Source organism: Taurulus bubalis (assembly GCF_910589615.1).
Source record: "Taurulus bubalis genome assembly, chromosome: 7".
Lineage (NCBI taxonomy): Eukaryota > Metazoa > Chordata > Actinopteri > Perciformes > Cottidae > Taurulus > Taurulus bubalis.
The window spans coordinates 20,364,154-20,388,089 of record NC_136595.1 but is presented as its reverse complement, the minus strand read 5'-3'; the positions used below and the strand labels follow the sequence as shown (position 1 = coordinate 20,388,089).

The 23,936-nt window shown below is 40.8% G+C and overlaps 2 protein-coding genes across 3 annotated transcripts in view; both read right to left on the bottom strand.

Moving 5' to 3' along the window:
• The window catches only part of rnf11b (ring finger protein 11b), a gene marked incomplete at both ends in the record, with an annotated part of 12,600 nt that extends 12,583 nt beyond the window's left edge, over positions 1 to 17 (bottom strand). Inside the window, one exon of the mRNA XM_079221490.1 lies at positions 1 to 17. This exon is cut by the window's left edge and continues 97 nt beyond it. Within this exon, the coding sequence (XP_079077616.1) occupies positions 1 to 17 (17 nt within the window).
• A 969-nt stretch (positions 18 to 986) lies between these two features.
• On the bottom strand, positions 987 to 23,290 carry ttc39a (tetratricopeptide repeat domain 39A). Of its 2 annotated transcripts, XM_079221192.1 has the most exons (21): positions 23,215 to 23,290; positions 22,012 to 22,062; positions 21,803 to 21,853; positions 21,351 to 21,404; positions 14,632 to 14,736; positions 9,543 to 9,674; positions 8,784 to 8,824; positions 8,537 to 8,604; positions 8,355 to 8,419; positions 8,127 to 8,226; positions 7,701 to 7,766; positions 6,810 to 6,918; positions 6,431 to 6,498; positions 6,281 to 6,340; positions 5,459 to 5,620; positions 4,887 to 4,978; positions 4,451 to 4,571; positions 3,962 to 4,073; positions 3,592 to 3,706; positions 3,235 to 3,351; positions 987 to 2,917 (listed from the first exon to the last, which is right to left on the bottom strand). In XM_079221192.1, the coding sequence occupies exons 1-21, from the start codon at positions 23,265 to 23,267 to the stop codon at positions 2,803 to 2,805; spliced, it is 1,857 nt and encodes a 618-aa protein (XP_079077318.1). In that variant the 5' UTR covers positions 23,268 to 23,290; the 3' UTR covers positions 987 to 2,802. The 2 variants fall into 2 exon arrangements, with proteins under 2 accessions (XP_079077318.1, XP_079077319.1); XM_079221193.1 differs by lacking the exons at positions 21,351 to 21,404; positions 21,803 to 21,853; positions 22,012 to 22,062; positions 23,215 to 23,290 and adding an exon at positions 18,080 to 18,201.
• Positions 23,291 to 23,936: the final 646 nt, after the last annotated feature.

Genomic DNA, 23,936 nt, shown 5'->3' with positions numbered 1-23,936 from the left:
TTCAGACAGTTTCCCATCTCTTTCCTCTTCGGGTCAAACTCTCCCCGCTCTCTCTCGCTGCACTAGCGTCACACAGCGGGATGTCACGGGCCACTGTCACCGATACCGTCAGCAGTCGAGAGAAGGCGTTTCTCCATGCACAGCTGATGAAGGTCCTCTCCCAGACGGCGGGAGGGCTGCTCACTTCAACAACAACATAGCGTTACCTCAGCCTCAGCTAGCAGCTAGCCGCACAAAGAACTAGCTTGTACAAAAAGCTAGTTAGCCCTCGAGAGCATCTACTCGGTTTGCTAAAACGTTCACGACTGAAACAACCTCGTAGAATGTGGTACCCGCGGAGGAAGCAAGGCAGTATGAATATCCTTCATTTAAAACGATAAAACCTCACTGCAGTGTTCCTGTCTGAACCCTTCTTGGATGTCAGGGACTTTCCAGTGTGCAGCTGCCGACGAACGACAAAAGGTGGCGATGTAGCAACACGAAGCCCCGCCCTTTCATACAAGCAACCAATGAGCGTTTAGCTACGTCCAGCAAGCTCTTGTTGGCGGCCAATCAGATTCGGGATCACGTTGCCCTTTGCTGAAACGTAAACACAGAGCTAAAATCGATAAATGAGTCTTTATGATTGCAATTTCAGGCAGGTTTTGCTATAACCAGCACTGACATCGAAATATTTCATGACCACGCACTCTTTTACGAGTCTGTTAATCAATTTAACACATTTTTTATTTTCAATTTAATATTATGTCTATACTATTCTAATACCCACTGTCTTCTTAACCATAATATTGCCTTTCACATCAGCAAGATGAAAGGGCTTAACTAAATCTCAAGGATTAGATCACACGTATGAGAACAAAGAGTGCAATGATGTGCATGCAAGGAGTACCTCTTTGTTCTGTAAAGAATAACACTTTGTACTTTAAACATTGTATTTTGTGGTTCTGTTTGTGGTGCACAAATGACAAAAAAAACGACACAAAATGGGATGTGTTATTTAGTTGCTTATCATCATGTCATCTTAAATTACAATAGAAACATCAGTATGTACAGGAATGTCATTCTGCTCAGTAGTAGTCGTGCCCAATAAAATATGCTGATCGTAAACATCACAATGCCACTCAATTTGATTAGTTTCTTTCAGCTATATGTGCAAAACTAAATAAAAATAAAAAAGTTCAATCAATTTGTCAATTAAAATATCATTTGTTCCCTAAATATTCAGGAGAGCTGTTAAAACTATATTGAAAGTACATTTCCTTCACCATTAAAAAAATTGAAACTGACTAGTCATTGTCTTGCATCCCAAACCTTAATCTAATCATGAATAAATCAGCAGTGCTCTTATTCCAACACTTGAGACACCATCTGAGTTTCCAGGTTTTGGACACTGTTGCTGAGACACAGCCCTTCAAATAACCTTGCCACCAACACGATGAGAAGTGACCCCTTTCTGTCTAATCATGACAAGTGTTTGTTCATATACATAATATTATTTGAGCGTGGTTATAATGTCCATGTCCCTTGATTGGTGGTTGTCGTCAAGCATGGCAGATACAGGAGCAGCAGACGACATTCACAAAGCAGGAAGACTGTGGTGGTTCCCGTTCAGAGCTTCTTCACTCACTAAAGATGCAACAGGCGGACAAGCACGCAGTCCTTCGCTGCTCGGCATGAATGGCCTTTTTGTTCTAGCTCAAGTACTGTTGGAGCCTGTCCCACGAGCCGGGAGGAGAAAAGGAGGGAGTCTGCCTTTCTAAAAGACACATTCATCTGTCCTCTTAAAACGAGACAATTTGTGGAAAAGGTGCCATTTACAGTATATAAATGTAAAGAACATCTCTCACTGCAACTCTGATTCTTTGACTCTGGAGAGTTTGCGTAGCTGGCTGATTTAAAAAGCTTTGTGCAAAAGCCATTGCATGTCACCGTAAATACAACAGGATTGCAGATTGAATTACTTCTTCAGAAAGAGACTGAAAGAAAGTATTCCACATGAAGAAATGTGCATCTTCAATATTTCGATAGGTTTCAAAGAAAGGAAGAAAATGTAAAACAAACAATTAAAACGTTCACTTACTCAGAGAAACACAATAAACCACATCGTATGGAGTGTAAAAGTGAATCCAACGTATAAATGATGTTAATCTATTTAGGTCATATTGGTTTTGGTCAAATAACTAAATAAAGGAGAAACCTTTCAACCACAATACAAAATAGTTGTCATGGACCCTGTGGGGACTTTGACGGTATGTTTTGTACCTGATGTCAAACACATGATCATCCATCTCTACTCAAGTCATTTCATCAATAATCTTTCATTTATATTTAAAGATGTGGGAGAGCTTTGTACCAACCAGGTGCTACTGGCCAGGTGGAGTTAGTGTTGGTAATTTATATGGGGGGGTATTTGGGACACCCCCCTGAACTGGGCACATTTTTATCCTGGGGTAGTAGTGTAGGCAATCTGCAGTATAAACTACACAAATGTCACCTTGTTTCCTACCCTTGTGTACTCTTATGGGTGGCCACTGTGCAAGACAAACAAGCCTGCTACAAGTAATGTTTCATTAATATAGGCATATATCTGGAAGAGGACGCAGCAAACCTGCCTTATTCAGTCAGGGCCACACAGAGCTGCAGTGCCCCGAAAGGCAAGACACAAGAGGAAAACAAGCATCCATCTTCCCCTACTCTTCTGATGAAAAAAAAAAGATCACCCGCCCATGGGTTGGGCTGAGTGTAACATTGTAGGACTACAGTCAGAGTAGCTGTCTCTGCTAGTGTGCCCTTCTCAGTCTGTTATGGGCTAGAAAGAGAATGGATGCCATTCTCCCCCACATCCTTAGCCTTGTGCAGAGCAGCTTGAATACGGAAGTGTGTCCTGGATTCCATTGAGTAGTGCTTGTAGTTTTGCCTGAAATAGAGCAAACAGAGTCATTTAAAAATAGCACCAGGGGTAAATCTCAATCTAATTCCTTATTTCACATAGGCAATGTAACAAACCCATGAATAATAATACGGATGGTTTACAATCAGGTAAAATAAAAGCTTGTCATTTATTCAAACATTCATTGTGAGATTTATTGAAAACCACAAAGAATAATTGGTGTGGCATTTTTTTAATTAAAAAAAAAATTGTCAAAATGATGATCTGTAGGTAAACACTGTGAAAAAGTGGAGAATCTGTGAGCACAGATGATTTGAATACGTTTTGCTGGTTGACAGACTTACTTTGCGGTTTCTAAGAGGCTGATAGCTTCAGCTTTCCTGCCTTGCTCCAGGCACAGCAGGCCATGCTCCAGCAGGGCATTAGGAACCAGGTAGTGGTCGTACTTGATCTGAGACTCACTGCGGATAATGTCAAAACACAGTGGTTACAGTGTGAGTGTGGAGGTAAAGTCAGTAGGAAATAAGATCCCTTTCAACTCTTGTGCTGTTCGTTTTTCAAAACAGAACTACCTTTTGTCATCAGAGGATGCGCAACGAATATGATCAGGCTAATTGGCGACACTAAAGCATCTATTTTTCTGGTTTGGTTGACTGTGCATATACTGCACATGTCTGTGTACATTACTAAGAGAGGCTTACTTGCAGAGCACGAGGGTAAAGTATTGCTCGGCTTCCTCTTGACGCCCCAGGTGTTTGAGACACAGTCCCTTCAAGAGGCTCAGCAGACACTGGTCATCTATGGTGAACTCTGACCCTGACAGACACACAACAGGACAGATAGGACGAGACAGATGACACACAAAAAAGGTACAGTAATTCTGGACACATTCAAAAGGATTATATCTACACATTATATAATTCTCTAAAATGCACACAGTAATCATTATAGCATCTAATATAAAGGTAGATACAAATATTATGTTAGCATATTGATATCAACACAAGGTAAAATGAGAATTTTTGATTCAGGAGAAGGATCCTCTTGGCTCCAGTAAATCATTTTTCATACTTGGGGTGCTGTCGAGTTTAGCTTGTGCCTCGCCCAGTGTTTTCAGCATGCCTTCGGTCAGGTCTTTTTGTTTCCCAATGACTGTGTAGCCGTTCCAGATGTACATCATCTCCTAGACACCACAAATACACATAAAGCGTACAATGTCAAAATCAGATCATTGTCATTGATAGAGGCAAACATTGAAGGGTATTATCTCTGTGACAAAGCTCCGCTCTCTTTCTGGATTTGACCGAAACAAAAGGTTATTCTTGTAACACTAGTTCTATGAGCACAGTTGGTGCTTTTATAAATGCCTATGGTACAATAACCCGGCAGCCACATGGTCAGCAACTCAAGGAGTGCCAGAATACCAAAGTTAGAGGGCTCCACCTTTGCTCATAGTGTTAGGTTGTCCAGGTTTATCTATTTCATACATACAATGAGCATTGTTCCCTGTCAACTTTCCACAGCATTTGCCACAGGCTGAAATCTACATACAGTACTGACCAGTGGAGGAGCGGGAAGAGCAATTGGGTTTTCTGCAAGGTAGCGACGGGCTTTCCTGATAGCAAACTTCTCAGTTGGTAAAGATTTCCCCGCAATCTTCTGCTTCAGCCCTGGGACCTGCCTGAAATATAATGAAGTATACACATACGTATCAGTAGTATGGAGAAAATATCATTTATTATATATCTGCTCAAAATTGCTGAAGGGGAAATCAAATGTTCAATTGGTGGAGCATTTTTGATGCTGTGTACAGTCAATAAAACATTTGTAAAACATTTATGAACATATTATGTTCATATTAACTACCAAAGACGGCCTCGTCCCAGAAGAAGAGTTGGTATCACAGATATAATTGTGCAACTGCCACAGTGAATCATCTCTATTTCACTGTGGTTGCTGCGAGTAGTTTAAGTAGCGCTAAGCTCTGAGTTCATACCTGAACAGAGTGAACGCAGTCTCCCCGAAGGTTAGGCAATCATCCGGAGTCAGCATGCTGAGGTATGCTGCTTTCATGTACGCATAAGTAGCCTGAAGGAAGGAAAGATGAGTTACTGCTGCAATTCCATCCTTTCCGTTATAAATGAGATGAGACAAAACTATGATATTATAAACTATTTTTGATAATAAAAGCTGCTGAGAAGGCTTTCCGTCTCTCTAAATAGTACAAAATGTAATTCAGTTTCTTTTTCATTATCAAACATTGAATGTATTTTTGCTTTGTATATTGTTGCTGCCAGGTGCAACTAACGAGGTGAGGGCGAGAGTGGGACTGACTGAACATGACAACGTATAAGTGCCCCATTAGAATTAAACCGGGGAGCAATTTGTTTTCAAGGTGAGCCTCAAACCACCGAGACGCTTATATTTATCTTAGAATGATGACATGTAGAAGCTGAGAAAAGGTCAACAACTCTTCTGTTCATGAAGAGAGTGATGATTTGATAAATCCAAGGTTTTCGTTGCACTCAGACTAAGATTGACGTCAAATCCCACACCACGGCGGCCCACCTTGGACCAAGTGTTCTCCTTGCTGAGCAGGTCAGCGTAGAAGTAGGCCATCTTCCAGTGCCTCTTGTATGTGAAGCACCACATCAGCTCCCAGTAACACATGTGGTGGAACTGCTTCCACTGCTGCTGGACCTCGCAGCACTCCTCAAAACGCTTGATTGCCTGAAAAAATACAAACCATTTAGGTGATTTCGGTGATTATGTTTAGAGGACACAGAGGGCTCCGCTTTGTTTACTCTATCAGGCGATGAGGACAAAGTCAGTTGAAGGACGTTAAGATTGGAAGTGACATAGACGTCTTTCTTCCTACTTTAGAAATAATCATAGCCATAAAGTATTAGTATGTGGGAGATGATTCTTTCCATTTTTTTTTATTATTCTTGCCCTTTTGTTCGTTTGAAAATGTGATCCAGTGCTAGATGTGAATTCATCAACTCAAACATATGTAATCCAGTAAAAAGTTGTAGCAAATGGTTCCACATATTAAACTGACGGAAACATTTTTAAATGCCAAGCAGGACACAAACATGTTTTTGTGTTTGATCGACGCTCCAAAGTTTGCTTTGCAAGATAAACCCAAATTCCCCATTTATTAACTACTTGATTGACGAAAGATGACAATACATCAGTAGTCACAGAGTGACATATTTATAAAGAGGGGTTTGCTGTCGCATAGTCTTACAGGGAGGCAGACAGTTCTCAGTAAAAAGATGAACACATCCTTTTACAGACTCTTACACTTAAATTAAAAATGTTCCCCATTAGAAGTGCAGTGCTGACTGTGTATTGTTTTGTTTGTGTACATAAATGACGGGCACTCACAGCATCCAAATTGCCTTTGATCTCTTCTATTCGACCAGCGAAGAACAAGAAGATGGATCCCTAGGAAGAACACCAGCCACAGTATGTTTGGAAACAATTCTAATTATGCAGGATTTAGAACAAGTAATTGTTTGTTTAATTCTGGCAAACCGTGGGATATTTTTCGAGATATGGTTGCAACAGTTTCTCTGCATCTTCAACGTCTCCTTCTCCAGTGCCTGCGAGACAAAACATAACAAAACCAGTTTAGATCCTTGCCTGTTAAGAAAGAAAGAAATTAATTATCCTTTATTTATCCCCTTGGGGAAATTCTTCTCTGTATTTGACCCATCCTTGGTTGGGGGGCAGTGGGCTGCCCTGTGGGGCGCGGCTGGGGGTTCAGTGTCTTGCTCAGGGACGCTTCAACATGTGAGCTATGGGGGGACTGGGGATCGAGCCGGCTACCTTGTGGTTGCTGGACGGCCACTCATCCCCCTGAGCTACAGCCGCCCCGTTGTTGAGGTTGGTTGCAGCTGCACGTGTATCTCACCTAGTATGAAGCTCATGAAGGTGTGATAGCAGAGCAGCAGCATGTTGCAAAGAAAGGCCCTGAATGTGGTTTCTGCGGAGCCCTCCAGAAGCTGCTGAAGACCGAACTCCTGCATGAACAAACACACACAGACATGCAAACAGAGTCGTTTGAATCTTCATCATTTCAGGGAAGATCTACTGGAGAAAGCTGCAAACACCATGCAATATGAAGACATTGTATGTGCTTGTTTATCATAGTACTTTTAGGCATCCAATCTGAACCAAGATCATATGCCACTGAAAGGCTTTTCTGCAAAATATGCAAATATATATATATGCAAATACACACACACACACACACACACAAAATGCAAGTTTGCTGTGTTATCATGTCGGCATAACTTGAGATCTCAGAAATCTATGTAGTCTATGTCTTTATTTTGGAACTGTAATAATAATAATTTGAAGATAAATCAATCATATTATGAGAATAAATTAACATAACTATTCAGCTTTTGTATGGTGGTTACATGAGACAAATCAATAGTGAAAGAATAAAAAACTAAATAAATAAGAGGGAGTTGTGATCCAGAGGAATGGTACAGTCATAAATGATCATGATCAAAGCAATATCTAAGCCATTCACGTATCAAGTTGTACAAGTTTTGTTTCACTAAGTGTCAGTCAACTCAGTACTAAACTTCACCACAGGAGGAAAGATGAAATATTTACTGTGAATCAATGAACCGGTGAAGCTGAAATTACAGATTCTCATTGTTAACAGCACAGACCCATCACAGAACAATCTCTGCCCTGTCAAACCTCTCAGACTCGACCCATTACACCCTCAGTCCAGCTCGCTGCTCCTTCTTTCAGCCTTAAATTACGCCCACATGTCAGCAGAACTCACTTTATTACCAGTGAAACCGACAAACTCCAGCAGCTTGAGCGTCCGCGTGGGCAACATGGAAATCATCTGCAGGAAGTAGACAAGCAGTGCAATTGAAAGGCCAGCAATTTAATAATTATACAGCAAAAGGGCCACGGGTTGTACAGTAACTACAGATGTCTTCCAACCTACTTCTACTGCAAATAAGTGGCAGGTGAAAACAACAAGAATCATGTGAAAATGAGGAGTACTAAATGCAAAACACATGCATGTTAAGTTAGCTGATATTGCTATTTATTCATATATTGCTCTTTATGTGCTTCTGTTTAATTCATACAGTTCAGGTGTGATATTTTCTGGTAGACCTGTGTCCCACAATTCCTGACATGAACAACTTTTCTTTGACCCATGTATTTGGTAGACAAGTAGAGCCTTCTTTCTACTTACTAGATTGAAGGCTCCGACTCCCAGTTTAACACCACCCTCAAAATGGTCGTGGTTGTCCCCTTGAGAGTATCCAGAAGACTGGAGGATCGTGTGAAGCTCTCTGTGGGGTAGAGATGAAGGCAAACCGCAGGGTTTCACAAGGTGATGAGAGAGAGAGAGAGAGAGAAATCTGCAAGGACAGCATGACGAGATGAGAACAGAATCATATGCTCGACTTTAGATTCTCACTTGTATGTCTGGTAGCTGTTCCTGACTTTGATTCCCCCTTTGATGAAACTGATCATGTTTTCATCCTGAACAAGAGAGCAGGAGAGATTAAGAGAAGAAGAAGAAGCCGAGCATGATCTTAAACAAACATGAAAGCTTCAGAGGCATCAGATTCAGTGGCAGCCTGTCTGGGTTATCCTGACCTGGAGGAAGGTGAGTGCTGCCCTCTGCAGGAGACACTCAGCGTAGCAAACTTCAGCATGAAGCTCCTCTGAGGGAAAAAGGATTACGTCACCGTTATATCGAGTCAGAGTAATGGCCAAACACACAAATATATATATATATATATATATATATATATATATATACACACACACACACACACACACACAGCATCTGTTCAAATTAATTCCGGTGACACTCATCCCGTCAGCACTGGACTTTACTGACCTTCTGTGAAGTTCTTGGAGAAGCTCGACTTCTTGCGATACCTGATTGAGGAAGCGCAAAATACAAAACCAACATATGAATATTGTTCCACTGAAAATCTTCAGGATTGTATTTCAGCAGCAGAGGACCAGCAGTCCTGCATTTCTTTGCTTATCTTGTTTCTATGCAAATCAGTGACTCAGCCCCTTTCCAGTAATCACAGGATGCTGAGCTGCTGCCGGGTGAAGTTACAACAAGGTGCTGACCGTGCATTCAATCTCATACAAACGGTCACAACATTTAAAAGGAAAACGGCAGCTCTGACTTCAGATCAGTGTTGGTGTGAAGAAGCGCAGGTGTTTATGTGAGCTGAGATGTACCATTAGTCCTAGTCCAGCACTAACTGACAGGATCGCATCGCGGCTCCGGGAGTAATCGACAAACATTTGTGACATTCCTTCAGCCAGTGAACCTGGATGATCTCAGCATGTTCTCTGGTTTTGGTACAACGTTGCTACTGGGAACCAGTGTTCAAAAGATAAAGTATCATGTGTTGTGTGTCTTACTGTCTAAACGTTTGATCAACGGCACTCTTATCAGTTTTTCTTACTAAAAGTGAATGAAATGTATCTTCTAACTTTTTTGTTTGTAACTAAACTGGCTTTGACTCTTTCAAGAGACAAAATTCACTTCTGCAACTGACTGAAGAGGAAGTAGAAAGCAGTTTATCTGCTGGTCATTGGGGCATTATTACACTCCTGTGTTGTGGGGAAGTCTCACCGCTGACAGACGGCCTGGGCCTCTTTCATGGTGTTTCCCGCAGTCAGGATGTGTTGGGGGTCAAAGGTCATCATGGCCTGCATCTCCAGGATGGTGGCATAGGTCAGAGCGTGGTACATGCTATCTTTGGTTCTATTAAAAAGACAACACACAATGTTTGTTTTTATTTATATTGCAAGAGGAAGGGAAAGATGTCAAACGATCAGCCCTGGTGTGCTGAAAGAGATGATGAAGAGGTAAGAAAAAACCATCAGACATGTGATTGAATACATGGAGGACTGAAGCCACACCATTACATAAAGAAGCAATTAGTGTCTATTTATACCTGCGGTTGTTGGCGTGCCACGTCACACCCTGTGTTTAACCTGCTTCTTGCAGGAGGGGCAAGTGTTGGATGCCTCACACATTTTTTCCATAGGTGTACTTCCAGTTCCAGTTAAAAGAGCTTGATGTTCCAGTTTTAAGCCATTATAGGAACAAATTACTTCAAGCTCCTACAGGCAAGTGTCCTTTTGTATTGCTTTTAGGGGTCCCTGTGGACGAATGTGGGATTGTTTCCAAACACCAAAGTCCCTTTAAAAAACCTCTCGTTTTACTGCAGCAGGGGTGTGACAGTCCTGGTCCTCCTGGCCTCAGCAACACCGTCTGGGCCTCCAGCAGCGTGATGGAGAGCAGCGAGACAAACCTCTGCTCGTGGCCAGAGGAGGAAAAGGCTGCTGCTGGTTGCTGCCGGAGGCCGAGCTGTGTTCTGAGATGAAGGACTTTTCGGTGAACCTGCATAATTTCATTTACATTTGTGTGGAATCTGACCCGGTGGCACAGATGACAAGCATTAAGAATAACTATAGATATAGACAATCTTCTTGCTGATGGTCTTGTTTACTTTTGCAGGTCATAAAGAGCCCTCATTATTACATTGACCAGTAAAAAGACGAAAACATGGGTGGTTTCAATAGCTTAATATACTCTGTATGTAGCTATGTATTGCGTTATTCACACGCACAAATACACATAAAGATGTCTGAATAATTTTGGTAAAACATAAAGGCAGAGGTGTGTAGAGAAGAATGCTGTCGGTCTGCATTGCGAACATTTCACTGCTACAGACTCATGTGACCAACCTCTGTGATGTCACTTTCAGCTCCAACCAGTTACTGGTGTAAACCATTTTTTCAACCCATGGAAAGTTGTAAAAAAATAATCATTTTTAGCCTGTCACCGTCATAAAATTGCAGCGATCAATCAGGGTTTTATTAGTATACAGAGTAGAGTTCTGAGCTTCAACTCTTCACCTGAGGGAATCAATAGTCTTCATTCTAATCCAATCGGTAAACAAGAATGAACTCACAACCAGGAAGCACACAGCTGAGAGTCAGAGAAGGCGGATGTAGAATGAGAGAGATTTGCCTACCATTGCATCAGCCTCATGCAAGACGACAGCCCAAACTCAAGCTGAGAAACTTTTTAAGATGGACCAGTGAGGTTAATTGAATTGCTTGTAGCCGTGCCGAAAGTGGCTGAGAATTCCAAATATTTCCCAGCAGCACTCAGATATTTTTCAATTAGCTTCATCTCAGGGAACAAAGGTCGTAGCCAGTCTGACAGCACTGAAGCCGGGTGTCCCACATATTTTCACCACAATGTTCCATGATGCAAGAGAAGAGTTATTTTGTACTTCTTACAAGAAACGCAAGCGTGCGTGTGCATCTTGTTGTCAGATCTGCACATGTTAGGAACAATTAGGAAGTTACTGTACATGGTGACTGACTGGTGGCTCACTGGGTAGAGCGCAGTGGCCCCAGCTTGAGTCTGGCCTGGGGCCTAGCTGCATGTCATCCCCTCTCTCTCCCATGACGTTCCTGTCTATCACTCTCGCTTTTAGCCCCCCCCAAAAAATTGCTGAAAATTGCTGAAATTAGCAGCTAAATCCGAACGTTTGATGAGAACTTTTTAAAAATAGTGACACCTTTTTTATTTTTATTAGTCACAGAAGGACAAAGGCACAGCCTCGGTCACCTGCTGTATTGTATACAGAGTGGATGTAATACTTCTACAGTACACCTCCTGCTTCCACTCCCTGCTATGGCTGTGAGGAATGAAGCAGGACGGGAGGCGTAATGACAGAATAAGACTGGAATCATGTTTTAACAGAGAGCTGGCAAATAAAACTAAGCCTGCTGTTAGATTCCTCCTAGCTAGCGCGCATGTTCATACAATGTTGAGTCTGCAGTGGCTCCTTGACTACGACTCAGAGGAGGAGAAACTTAAAGCCTGGGCCTTAAAGATCTGTACCGTATCAGGGAGTAGCCAGTTAAAGAGAGAGCTTATAGACCTATAATGCGTGGTATGAGTTGTTCACCGGAAAACTACTCAGACATATTAAAGCAAACATACACTTTAAAACCACAACACTGCACGTTAAGTCATCCCACAAGAGAATACAACATCTTCAATACACTTTCGATGGTTGATTCTTTTCACACACACCCTCTGCATGCACTGTTCTGTTTGCTCAATAGCTTTGCGATACAGTGTATAATACCCCAGCTTACATTTCCACATATTGTATTGGGAGCAATTTCACATTAAGTGAATCAGTGTCTTGCCCAAAGACACTTGTGCTTGTGGAAAACTACCAACCTTGCCTTAAATGGCAACAATCTCCCAGCTGAACCACATGCATCATCTCTCCTGCGAGTGAGCAATTAAAATCAACACGTCAAAACATGTGAACTAATGTCTTTAAGACCCAAGCGATCTGAAGATTCAACATTCCTCAAAAAATCACACGTTTATGAAGATAATTGTCCCCATAATGACAATTAGTAGCTCAGTGATTGACTCGTTGGTATTTTTCCATTAGACAGACTACACGTTGCATGTCATAATTTCCTTCGACAGAAACACTACTGGAGCCAGAATTTGAGACTTTAAACTGCCCATCGGTGTGAGTGTAAGTGTATTAAACCTGTAATGGATCACCCAATCTTCCTCCCAGAGCATGCTGAAATAGTCTCCCATTGACCATAAACAGTAATGTAAGGGTAAAAGTAGATTGATTAAAGTACATGCAGATGATGAACGCTCTGAAAGAGTCTCTCCAGTAATTTGTTTCCAGTGTGTGTGTGTTCTGTGGAAACTCACAGCTGGAGGAAGGGGAAAGCACACAGGGACTAAAGTAGAAGAGACAAACATTGAGGGTGACGAGGGAACTCAGGGACGCATGTTCCCCCAGTCTTTCAGATGAACTCTCTCACGATGCAGCAGATGTCATCACACCTTACATAATGTTACATAAGTCTGATGCTTCAAGCCATCGCCGGCCTCCTCTGTGCAGCAAAAGGAGCTTGTGGGTGTTAATGTTTTTTTTATGAAGCCAAACACAAAGTTCAGCCTCAATTTGGAGTGCTGCATTCAAATGTAAAACAACATGACACAATAATACCTGGCCAGATCACCACGTATCTAACTACTATAAGATAGACGTATCATATCTCTTAAGTTTCAATCTGCAATGGTTTCTGACTCTTATACTGCCCTTCTGCATGTGTCAAATCCAACCATCTGGGCTCAAACAGCTACAAAGAGGATCATATTTACAACTTCTGTTTGTTCAGGGGAACCTTTAGTGACTGAAAGAGGCAAAGATAGCACAAGACAGCACACACACAGCAGTGGGAGGACTATCGAGACAGAAATGAGGACGCCCGCTGAGCTGAGATGTTGGATTTAAACAGATTTTCCAGATCTAAATACCAAAACATATTATGATTACGACAACAGGTCAGTCTCTTTGCAACAGCGTATTTATGTAATGTTGCAATGTAAGTGTCTCAAACTTAGTCTAAGCTTAGACAAATCGAAGTAATTACAGCACTATAAACTGTTCAGATACTTGAAGTGCGAAACACAAAACTGACGATGGCTGTCAATCTAGCCGTATAGTACAAAATCATTAAAAAAAGATAGCCGGCAGACAGGAAGCTGTTCTCCTGTTTTGATGTAAGACGGAAGAAACTGGGGCTAAGGAGTGGCCTGCAGTCCCAGAGCGTACATCAACAATGGAATATAATAATGAAGATGTGATAAAGTTTCAGAAAATAGAGGAAAGAATGAACGCTGAACAATGGAGTAACTTGACGACACAGTGTTTGAATACACAACTGGAGGCGGGGCGTGAACCCGGAGAGAGAAACGTGAATGTAACACAAAGCAGCATTGGAAGCATGTAAAACCTCCGGCCGTGGAATAATCAAATCAGCAGCATCAGCAGCTCGTTCACTCGTTCCTTTAGCTCTCTGTGGCGTGAGCACTATCTCCGTTTCTGACCTGTTACTGTGCCCAGGACTGTGTATTTACATTACAAAGTTATTGCTTGTGTATTGATTGGAACTTAACGTAATGCACAACATTTACAGTGAGGTTTTCCTCATTTTTGTATTGAATTGCTTTTCATAGCACTGTATCCAATTAGCAAACAAGTTATTAGTATTAGCTGAGGAACATTGTAATTAATCAACAACGGTAATTCAGTAATAACAAATAATTTTGTTGAATCATCGTTAAAACAGAAGCAACTTTAGAGGCAGATGAGCTCATCTGTAAAAAGTCTGAACAGGACTGGGAGTCTAGGAGAAATGCTACCTTGACCTGAGAGCCAACATGTTCACAATGACAATGCCAACATGCTGATGTTTAGTAGCGATAATGTTTACGTTCACCATGTTAGTTTTTATTAATTAGCACTAAATCTATAGCCTTTATCACAGCATGAAAAGTGTGAGCCAACATGCACAATACAAGAACCCTGAAACTGAAGCAGCTCAATGAACTTTATCATTAGTTCTATTATTACACCTGTGCTTTGGCTGTACTTCAAAATGTATCCTGTGAAAAATCATTATTGCACGTGAATGCAGTTTGCTGTTGGAAATCTTTACCTTCTAACACCTGAGAGTGCAAAAATACCTAAAAATACAATTGCTTGCATGCATATTATCAGTTGTTTGTCTCTTAAAAGCACAATGCCAGGTGGGTCAGAGCTGAGAACAGCAGTTCTATGAGCTCGTGGTTGAGGTTGTTCTCGTACCTGGATTTAAGACGAGCCTGCGCCTCCTCAAACTCGTTTCTGAGGAACAGATCCAGGGCGGCCATGCAGTCGTCCAGTGCCAGCGACAGGTCTGATCGCAAGCACCTGCAGAACCAACACACACACACACACACACACACACACACACACACACACACACACACACACACACACACACACACACACACACAATCTGAATGAGAAAAGACACAGCTACATGTCTGACCAGAGCCAAACTGAGCAAGTGGCACAAAAATACATTTTAAATATCTGTTTTATTGAAAAATGATACTCTTGTTGAATGTGTTTGTATTGGAGTACTCAGTAAGTCAATCATGTTCAGTATGAATTCATAGTTTGGGGAAATAAGAATTCCCCAAAACCATCCTTAAGTGGACATTTAGTTTCAAATAAAACTACTCTGCCTCTCTCATTATTGCTGTGACCCTACTTTTTAACAATACATCGTTTATTAAATGTGGAGAACAGATGTTGCTGCAGCCATAAATAATGTTATAGTAAATCCAGCTTCCTGTTGTAAGCTGTCTGAACTACTCTAAATGATTGTTGGATGTTGCTTTGTTAAGAGTTCATTACACAGTGCACATGCTCCTCATGTGACGACTGTACAATGTGGCCACACGGATCATCACAAGGCTCTCTCCTCTTGGACTTCACTCGCTGCACTGATAATGGATCTGTTTAAGTGTCCGTTTCATTCCTTCATTTCATTGTGAGAACCGCACACAGCATGAGGAAAATCATATTAACGAATGAATGAAGTTGATGGTAAATCTGAAACGTTGACGTTATACAGCCTGAAGCTGATACTTTCATTGATTTCTTTCATTTGGACATGAATCATGACATTTTTTGTAGAAAGATACATTTTTCTTACGATTGAGTTTGTTGCTATTCGTGTTAATATGTATTGTGAAATGTTTGACTTTTTTTTTTTTTTAAATAGGTTTCTATTTTGTTTTGATTTACAGTTTGGTTTTGTGCTTGGAGCTTCCAGGCCACCGTATTGATCACATGAGCATGACAATTATTTCCTGTTAGTCATTCAGTCTGTTAATTTCAGATGTCAAGAGCAAACAAGGATGCTGAAGAATAGGAGAGCAGGAACTGAACAAACAAAACTAAGACTAATGTGCAAGTCCAGCTGCGACTAAAAGACGGCTTTCACTTGACATTCTTGCCCATTAGAAACACAGAGGAACTATAGACTCAGCGCGCGCTCACACGCTAATGGCATGCGGGTGACTTCGGTGTTCACCATATGAGCAGCAGCAAGCTGAACTTCCTCTCAACAGCACAAGATTTGCAATGACAACGGCTGTCAGCGAAAAATATGTTCAGTATGTGTCTTCAGTTGTTCCCACAATCGAGGTTTCCCAAAACGAACAGAAAGACCAAAAAAAATAGAACTCAGTAATGGGAAATTGTTTTATTCTAAAAATGTATATGAGAAAACAAGTGCTTTGTTATAAATTAATGATATGTCAATAAATTAAGCGCACTAATACGAGAAACAATACACATTGTAATAATACACTTAATTTGCATTCAGCCATTCTATCCTACTAACAATAAAATGTGACATAAAGGGATCAATAAAACCAACATTAGTAATGTCAGGAGGCTATTAAAGTGGCATGCTGCATATGTGAGTATGTGTTTATGTCATTGGTGTAAAGGATAATGCTAAATAACATGTCTTCCCCGAGTGAGCTCTGACTAACACCAACCAATCCAACCAGAGCAGCCTAAACGGTGTCGAACCCAGCCATGAGTGTAAGCAAGCACAGCAATCAACATCAGGTTTGTCTGGTAAAGCTAACTAAGCAGGCGTTTCACTGTGATGACAATATCCATTCACCTTCACTCATAGAAATAGAAGAGGAGTAGAATGGACATCGAACTGTTATCCAAGAGTCATTTGAATAGTGCAAAAGAACACACGTAAAGTATGATTGCAGCTCAGAAGAAAGCGGACGGCTAGTTAGCTTGTTAGCTAGTTAGCTTGGTAGCTTGTCCTTCCCCGGTGAGTGAGTATATTAAGAGGGGCATGTTATCATCAACTTCTATACAAAAGACTTATTTTTGCTACCAGTGGGGTCGCCCGCTGCTGGTTATTAGGAAGATTTCAAGTTTAATGCAATTCCGCATTAGCTTAGTTTTTCAGAACCGGAGGTTGGCGCATGGTTGTTACTGCAAAGCCTCACCTCAACGAGTCCACAACTTGCCGTCAGTCGGTTTAGTTTATACGGAGGTCAGACCTCTACAAATATAAATGGCCACCACTCTGACCATCCTGCTACATTGATTTGATTGCTAACTCAAGTCTAATTACCTGTTAGATTCAGAGTACAAGCATAACCTCATAAATAATAAATGCCAATAATTATTAAGGGAGTGTAGTGTTATGGAGAACTTGTTTTCTCACCTGGCTGTAACCAGCATGTACAAGTAACACATTGCCCCTCCCTGTTGGTCTGGTGGCTGTGTATCGTCAAGAATCTGGCAATACGATACGTATCATGATACAGGGGTTACGATCCAATATACTGCAATAATATATTGTGATTTTTCAAAATCTAAATATGAGGAAAACTGTCATAAGAACACACTGGCGGTGTTTATGACTACATTTGAGTGTCTCAGTACTTTAACAAGAGAAAAAATCTACGTCCCCTGTTTTTTAAATTGGCTAGCTTTTGCAGGGGCTAATATTCAAATCAGTAACCTAATAGGAGTTACTATGCTAGCAAACAATCAGTGCATCGTTTTCTTATGCTGGGAAATAACTCAACTGGCCCTGACGGAAAGAAAATCTGAGGCCCGAGGACGTGGAAAAGCCTCCAGGACAATGTCCTCTAAATGAAGCGAATAACTGACAAGCATATAAAAGAAATAAAAGACATGCCAACCAGTACAGTGAGGAGAGTCTGCTGGATTCAGGATATGCAAAGCATCCATTGTCAAAATAACTTCACTGAACTTCAAGTCAGCTGAAATTCTGGGGTGATTTCTCGAGAGAACAACTGGCACAATGATCATTATCGAGCCACACAAACACACGCACACGCACACACGCATAAAAACACAACCATTAATCATATACACACCCATGCATGTGCTCATGAAACCTTCAACGCGCACACACGCACACACAGTGCCAAGAGTGACGAAGCATTAGTTTATCAACTGCGGTTCACAGAGCTTTCCCTACATCTGTTTCGCTGGTTTAAGATGTTCCTCTCGGCTTTGAGCTGTGACACAAGAGAGCCGAGCTGCTTCTATAATCATACAAGCGAGTTTGTCCACATGCCTGAGTGTTACAGCGAGAACACACACACACACACACACACACAAAACACTTACAGCATCTGACAGAGGCCAAATTAATGACTGCCGTCAACTAAACACGCAGCAAGTATCTTACCCGTTTGACGGAGTCTCTTCCTCTTCTGACATTTTCATTTGGCAAACGTGTGTGTGTATAAAAGATAGATATAGAGAGAGAGACAGCTAAAAAACTGAGTGTGAGCCTGAGGCCTTTCCAGCAGTGTGATGGTCTACGTCTCTTTCTGTAGCAGCAACGACAGCAGCAGCAGCAGAAGGGCAGTCGGGTGAAAGAGAGACAGAGAGAGAGAGAGAGAAGAATGAAAGAGGGAGGGAGGGAGGGAGGGAGGAGGGAGGACGCAGCACCAACAGCAGATCTTAATAAGATTGGGATGACTACACTTGAGTGTAGAAAACACAGTCCATCTGTGTTGCCTCTAACACACACACACACACACACACGTGCCCACACGTGCACACACGTGCACACATGTGCACACATACACACACACACACACACACACACGTGCGCACACACACACACACACACACACACACACACACACACACACACACACGCACACACACACGCACACGCACGGCCTGTCCCACCTTCCGATCATCACCATCATGCTCCACACTGTCTGCTCCGATTGGTTATTGCAAAGTCAGAGGCGGGGCTAAAAGCCCTCGTTTCATGGCCTAAAGATGTTTAAATAAGATGTGAAAAATCAAGAAGGTTGGAGTGACAGCTAAAAGAAGAAATGAAATTATAAGTAATTAATTCATCCCAGACACAAAACTTTAAAAGAGGGAAAGTGAGCTTTAAAAGACAGACGAAGGGAGTGCTGGTGCGTAGTGAGACTCTCAGCTGGCACCGTCTGCTGCAGTGGCAGAGCCGAAACACTGCAGCGACTAGAAATAGAAGACATAGACGCAGGAGCTCATACTGTGGACACACAAGACCTAACGTGAAATCATGAATGAAAAATTGGCACAGCACCATGACTTATTACGTTTGATCCCCAGAAACGGCAGCTCACTGCTCTATCATTAGATGTGTTCAAGTGTTTGACAAATAGGCTCTATTTTTTATAAAGTTTGACATGACAAAGCGTGGAAATCACAGGCGTAATTAATATTTTAATGGGGTCAGAAAAGTGCTTAGATCATTAATGCTTTGGAAAAGTGGCAGTTAGGTTTAAATACATTGATTTGAACAAAGCATGTGTAAACATTGAGAACAGAGTCTTGATTTGGGCAATGCAAGTGTTTTAGAAATTTACATTTTGCTCAAGGGTTTTTAGTTGTACACTATGTTCATAGCTTTTACTCTTCTCATGAGAACGTTTGTTTATTTGCCTCAGTCTGCTAATTGCATTAGTATCTCAACGGGCAGTTATTTTCTCAATGAATCCCTTTGTTTGGTCGAGAAAATGTCAGGAAATAGTAAAAATAAAGAAATAATGCCTATCAGGCCAGAAGTGATATCTTTAAGTTGCTTCTTTTGTCTAATTAACAGTCCAAACACTGTTTCATGTGAATGTAAATGTTAATATATTTACATTCACATGAAACAAAGAAAAGCAGCAAAACATTAGCGAAGCTAAAACAAGGGAATGTTTGCTATTTTTGCTTGGAAAATGATATACATGATAAGTTGATGATAACAATGTATTTTCTATCAACTGACTAATTTATCATCTAATTAATTATGTTCTGAACTGGTCGACACTTCCTTGAAATCCATTGCAAGACGATATAAATCCAAAACCCTGAATATATAACTTCTCTCCATGGAGCCAGAGGAAACATGAAATGTGTAGTTCATGGTTCGACAGCACACGTACACATACTATGAGTAACCCTGTTAACGTCTAGAGAGATCACGCTCATGTGACTGCATGAGCACAGAAACATGAAGGGAAATTCATCCATATTTATAGACTGTATAAAAGAAGCTTAATTGTTACTTCCATTGCTCTCACGTGTGCTGCGAGGAACGCAGACGGTCACGGGTTAAAGGTGGAGATAATTAGATTGGACTCGCTGCTGTCGTCATGGTGGAGATTTAGATTGGAAAAACAAGGATTATGACAGAAATGTTGCCGCTTCAAACTTTTTGGGGGGCTTAATGTAATAATATTCAAACCTATACTGCTGTGATGCACCACACAACAGTAAATCATACTATTATTAACACTTATCAGTATCAGTATAACAGTGTTGTAATGACCCTTGATAACATATTTCTTCCAATGAGATCAAATGCATCTTAAATTTAAATTAAAGGCAATGTGTGTGTGTGTGTGTGTGTGTGTGTGTGTGTGTGTGTGTGTGTGTGTGTGTGTGTGTGTGTGTGTGTGTGTGTGTGTGTATATATATATATATATATATATATATATATATATATATATATATATATATATATATATATATATATATATATATATATATATATATATATATATATATATATATATATATATATATGCCAGCTCAGCTGTATATGCTCAGCTGGCAAGCCCAGCTCAGCCAAGCCCAGCTGAGCTGGCAGCTATCAATGCTAACAGTGCAAACCTGCTGGCAGAGCTAACAGTGTTAACCTGGGGGAGGGGAGGGGCTTCTGTGTCAACGAAGAACGGATAAGCTACGATAACAACACACACAGAGGGAGAGTGACTTAATTCTCGGCTTAGGTAGACATTACTCCTGTATATATTAAATTAGCGAATAGTTGTTTGCTGCTATATAATGCTCTGAATATTGAAAATAGGACCTTGATTCCTTACACATTTAAATGGAGGGAAGCGGAATCTTATCTTCACATCTAAGTCTCAGCAAGAAAGCCAAAATGTCCAACTATTGCTTTAAATACCAGAAGGATATCTTCTAATGAACTAAAAAAGGACATGTAATGTGAATGTGCTATACATTTATCACCTTTTTCCCTGGATTTTGTTCAATGTAAAAATAGTTGTGCTGATCATTCATGTTTTTTTTCCTTTAGTTCCAAACAGACACAACTATCCTCTCTCTGTGGCTAACAATGAATTCTTCACAAGCCTCGACACAGAACGTGGGATTAACAAACTAATTCACCTTCATCTTGTCATAACCTGAGAGAGAGAAATGACGTTCAGGCTTCTCTGTCTGAATTACTTATATGTCGAACATAAGAGGTCAAGAGTTCCTTTAAGTCAGCTGTATATTACTCTCCTGTAATGTGCAATTTATTCACAGCAGCTCACTCTCATACAGGATTGCAAAAGAGTAATACAAAATACTGTGAGAACGTCTCAAAAAGATTGCAAAAAGATTTGCAAACAGCAGGAGAGCAGCAGGTTTCCTTAGAGCATTTTTTCACTTGCCCATTTGATGGATTTGTTGATTGCAGAGCATCTTTGTTGTCTGGAAGCTGTAACCTGAACCAGAGGGACAAAATCGAGTCTGTTTAGAGAAAAGAGGGAAATCTCATGGGATGAAAGAGCAGCTGAAAGGCCAGCTATTGTTTGAGGAACATGATCGTGAGAGCCACAGAAACAGGGACAGTGATATATGTGGACACTCCCAGGCTTCTGCTGAGGACGTTTCTGTGGATAGTAACGTGACAGTTTTGGGGAAAAATGTCTGTGAAATTGGTCTGATGTGGGAACAGATTCTGGGAAAGCTTTGGTGAACACAGAAGTTTCACAGAAAGACGCAAAAACAGTTAATTAAAAAAAAACACACACTAAGATTTTAAACTGTAACCCACAACAAAGCTTTTATCTGATTTGTTTTATTTGTGTCCTTCATTGGCTTTCAATTCAAAGACACTCACCTGAACTCTGTGATGATGGGATCCAATTCTGGACTGTTTATGATTGACAACCTGAAATAAAACATACAAGCATGTAGAAGTTAAAACACTAACAACTCAAATGTATCAATACACTGTTAATAGGTGTAAGTATTACCAGAGAGTTATTTGTTTTGTGACTAAGGATAAATAAGGATAAATAATAATATGTGTAGATAACGTGAACATACTGGTTTGGGGAGCCCGGGCCATCGAGGATGTCCTCTGCCTTGCTGGCATCCCTGTGAAGAGGTCAGAGGTGAATTTAGAGAGAACGTAAGAATGGATCTCATCAAGGTGAGAAGAGGAGGTGTGCGAGGATACTGGAAGTCCGATCTGACGATCTCAGGAGGACTCAAGAGTTTTGTACGGACAGTTTAAATGTAAATTGTTCTCAGCATACTGTCGGGAAACTACACTCTATGTGATGAATAAAAAGACACAAAATGTTCGATAAAAAGTAATACAAAGATGAAAGGGAAACATTCATTACACTCAATGTGGAATCAACGACGACACCATCAGTGAAGTCAACATCAAGGGAGCACATGTCCACAGTGACACAAGACTAAATGTATTGAAACTGTTTATTCCTCATATTTTGTTCTGTATTTTTCAATGTTATTATGATTTTTAAGCACAACACACATTTAGACAAAGTTTGGAAGAGGTCAAACTATACAGCAAAAAAAAGCAAAAGAAAAAAGCAGCGATTGGTTATTTAATTTGGTGGAGAGACATTTAGTTGTGTGACCCACAGGGTTGGAGCTACTTGATTAGATCATCACACTTCTAAAGATAAAAAAAAAGGTAAATGTTGCTTTTCATCCAACTTAATTATCATGTTTTATTTACTTGAAGTAGTTTGGAGCAGTGATCTTACGAAGGAAGCCGCAGAGATGGGACAATATAACAACAAAACAAAAACATAAAAAGTACAATACACTGCTACTGAGCCTGCTGGACCACATCGTGAATGTAATGTTGCCCAACAGGCTGCAGACTGTCAACACTAACTTAATGGATCATGATACCTGACTGTGACCGTACAGTAACTGCAGGATTGTTAACTCACTTTTCTATGGATCTATTAGATGTTGGGCTCCTTTATTTCCTTTCTGAATGAGTAACAGTGGCAGCTTTGACTTTCCTCCAGTACAGAGACACAGGACTGAACTTCACAGATCATATCGCAGGAGAATGTGTTATCTGAAGCAGATCGATGAGGGCCTTGAACATATTGTGCACTACACAACAATCTCAGAGAAAGATAAAGTAGGAGACTCACGAAGCAAGTGCGATTACATTCTTTCTGTTGGCCGCACTTTGAAAAGAGACAAGTAGCGACAGGGTCGGACTTGCAAATATTCTAAGAAGTTTTCCCTTTTACTCACGTTTTGCTGTCATTTTTCTTCACGCTGCGTCTCCAGTTGGTAATAAAACTCATTCCACAGCGCTGAGATCCGGTGAAGGAGCAGAATATCCCGGACAGAGCAGGTTTACAACGCGGGCATGGATGGACAGGCAGCCGGGGAGAAGAGGAGCAGATCCCGCTGAGTTCACGCTGACACAAATGACGTGCAGCTACTGAGAGTCTTCCTCCTTCATGACGTGGAAAGGTGTGTTGCTGCTCTGATCTCCATAATAATGACTCTCCTATTCAAATGCACTGCGATTTAGCTGCTGCAGGTCCCGGCTTCATGGTCCTAAAGCCCTCCGTATTACACACGCAGATACACAACATGCCAATAAACAAACAACCACAAATATATAGAGCAAGTTATTATAAATAAAGCCCCAAAAATGTAAACAATTTAAAATTATTCATTATAAGCCGTCTTCGTTTAAAAATAAATACTACTAATATTTATATGCTGTATTTTAATGACTTCTTAACCAGGCTGGCTTGAAGTTAAAATACATTTAAAAGAGCTGAAGTATATAATAGTGTATAGTATATCATTTGAAGATATACATATTAACAAAGGATGTTCATGATAGTAAACAGGCTGTATTTGTGGTAACCTTTAATGCTGCATTCTTTTGCATGAAAACATACAACTCTGACCACATGTTATGACTGCATGCTGGTGTGTCTAACTGCATATATGTACAT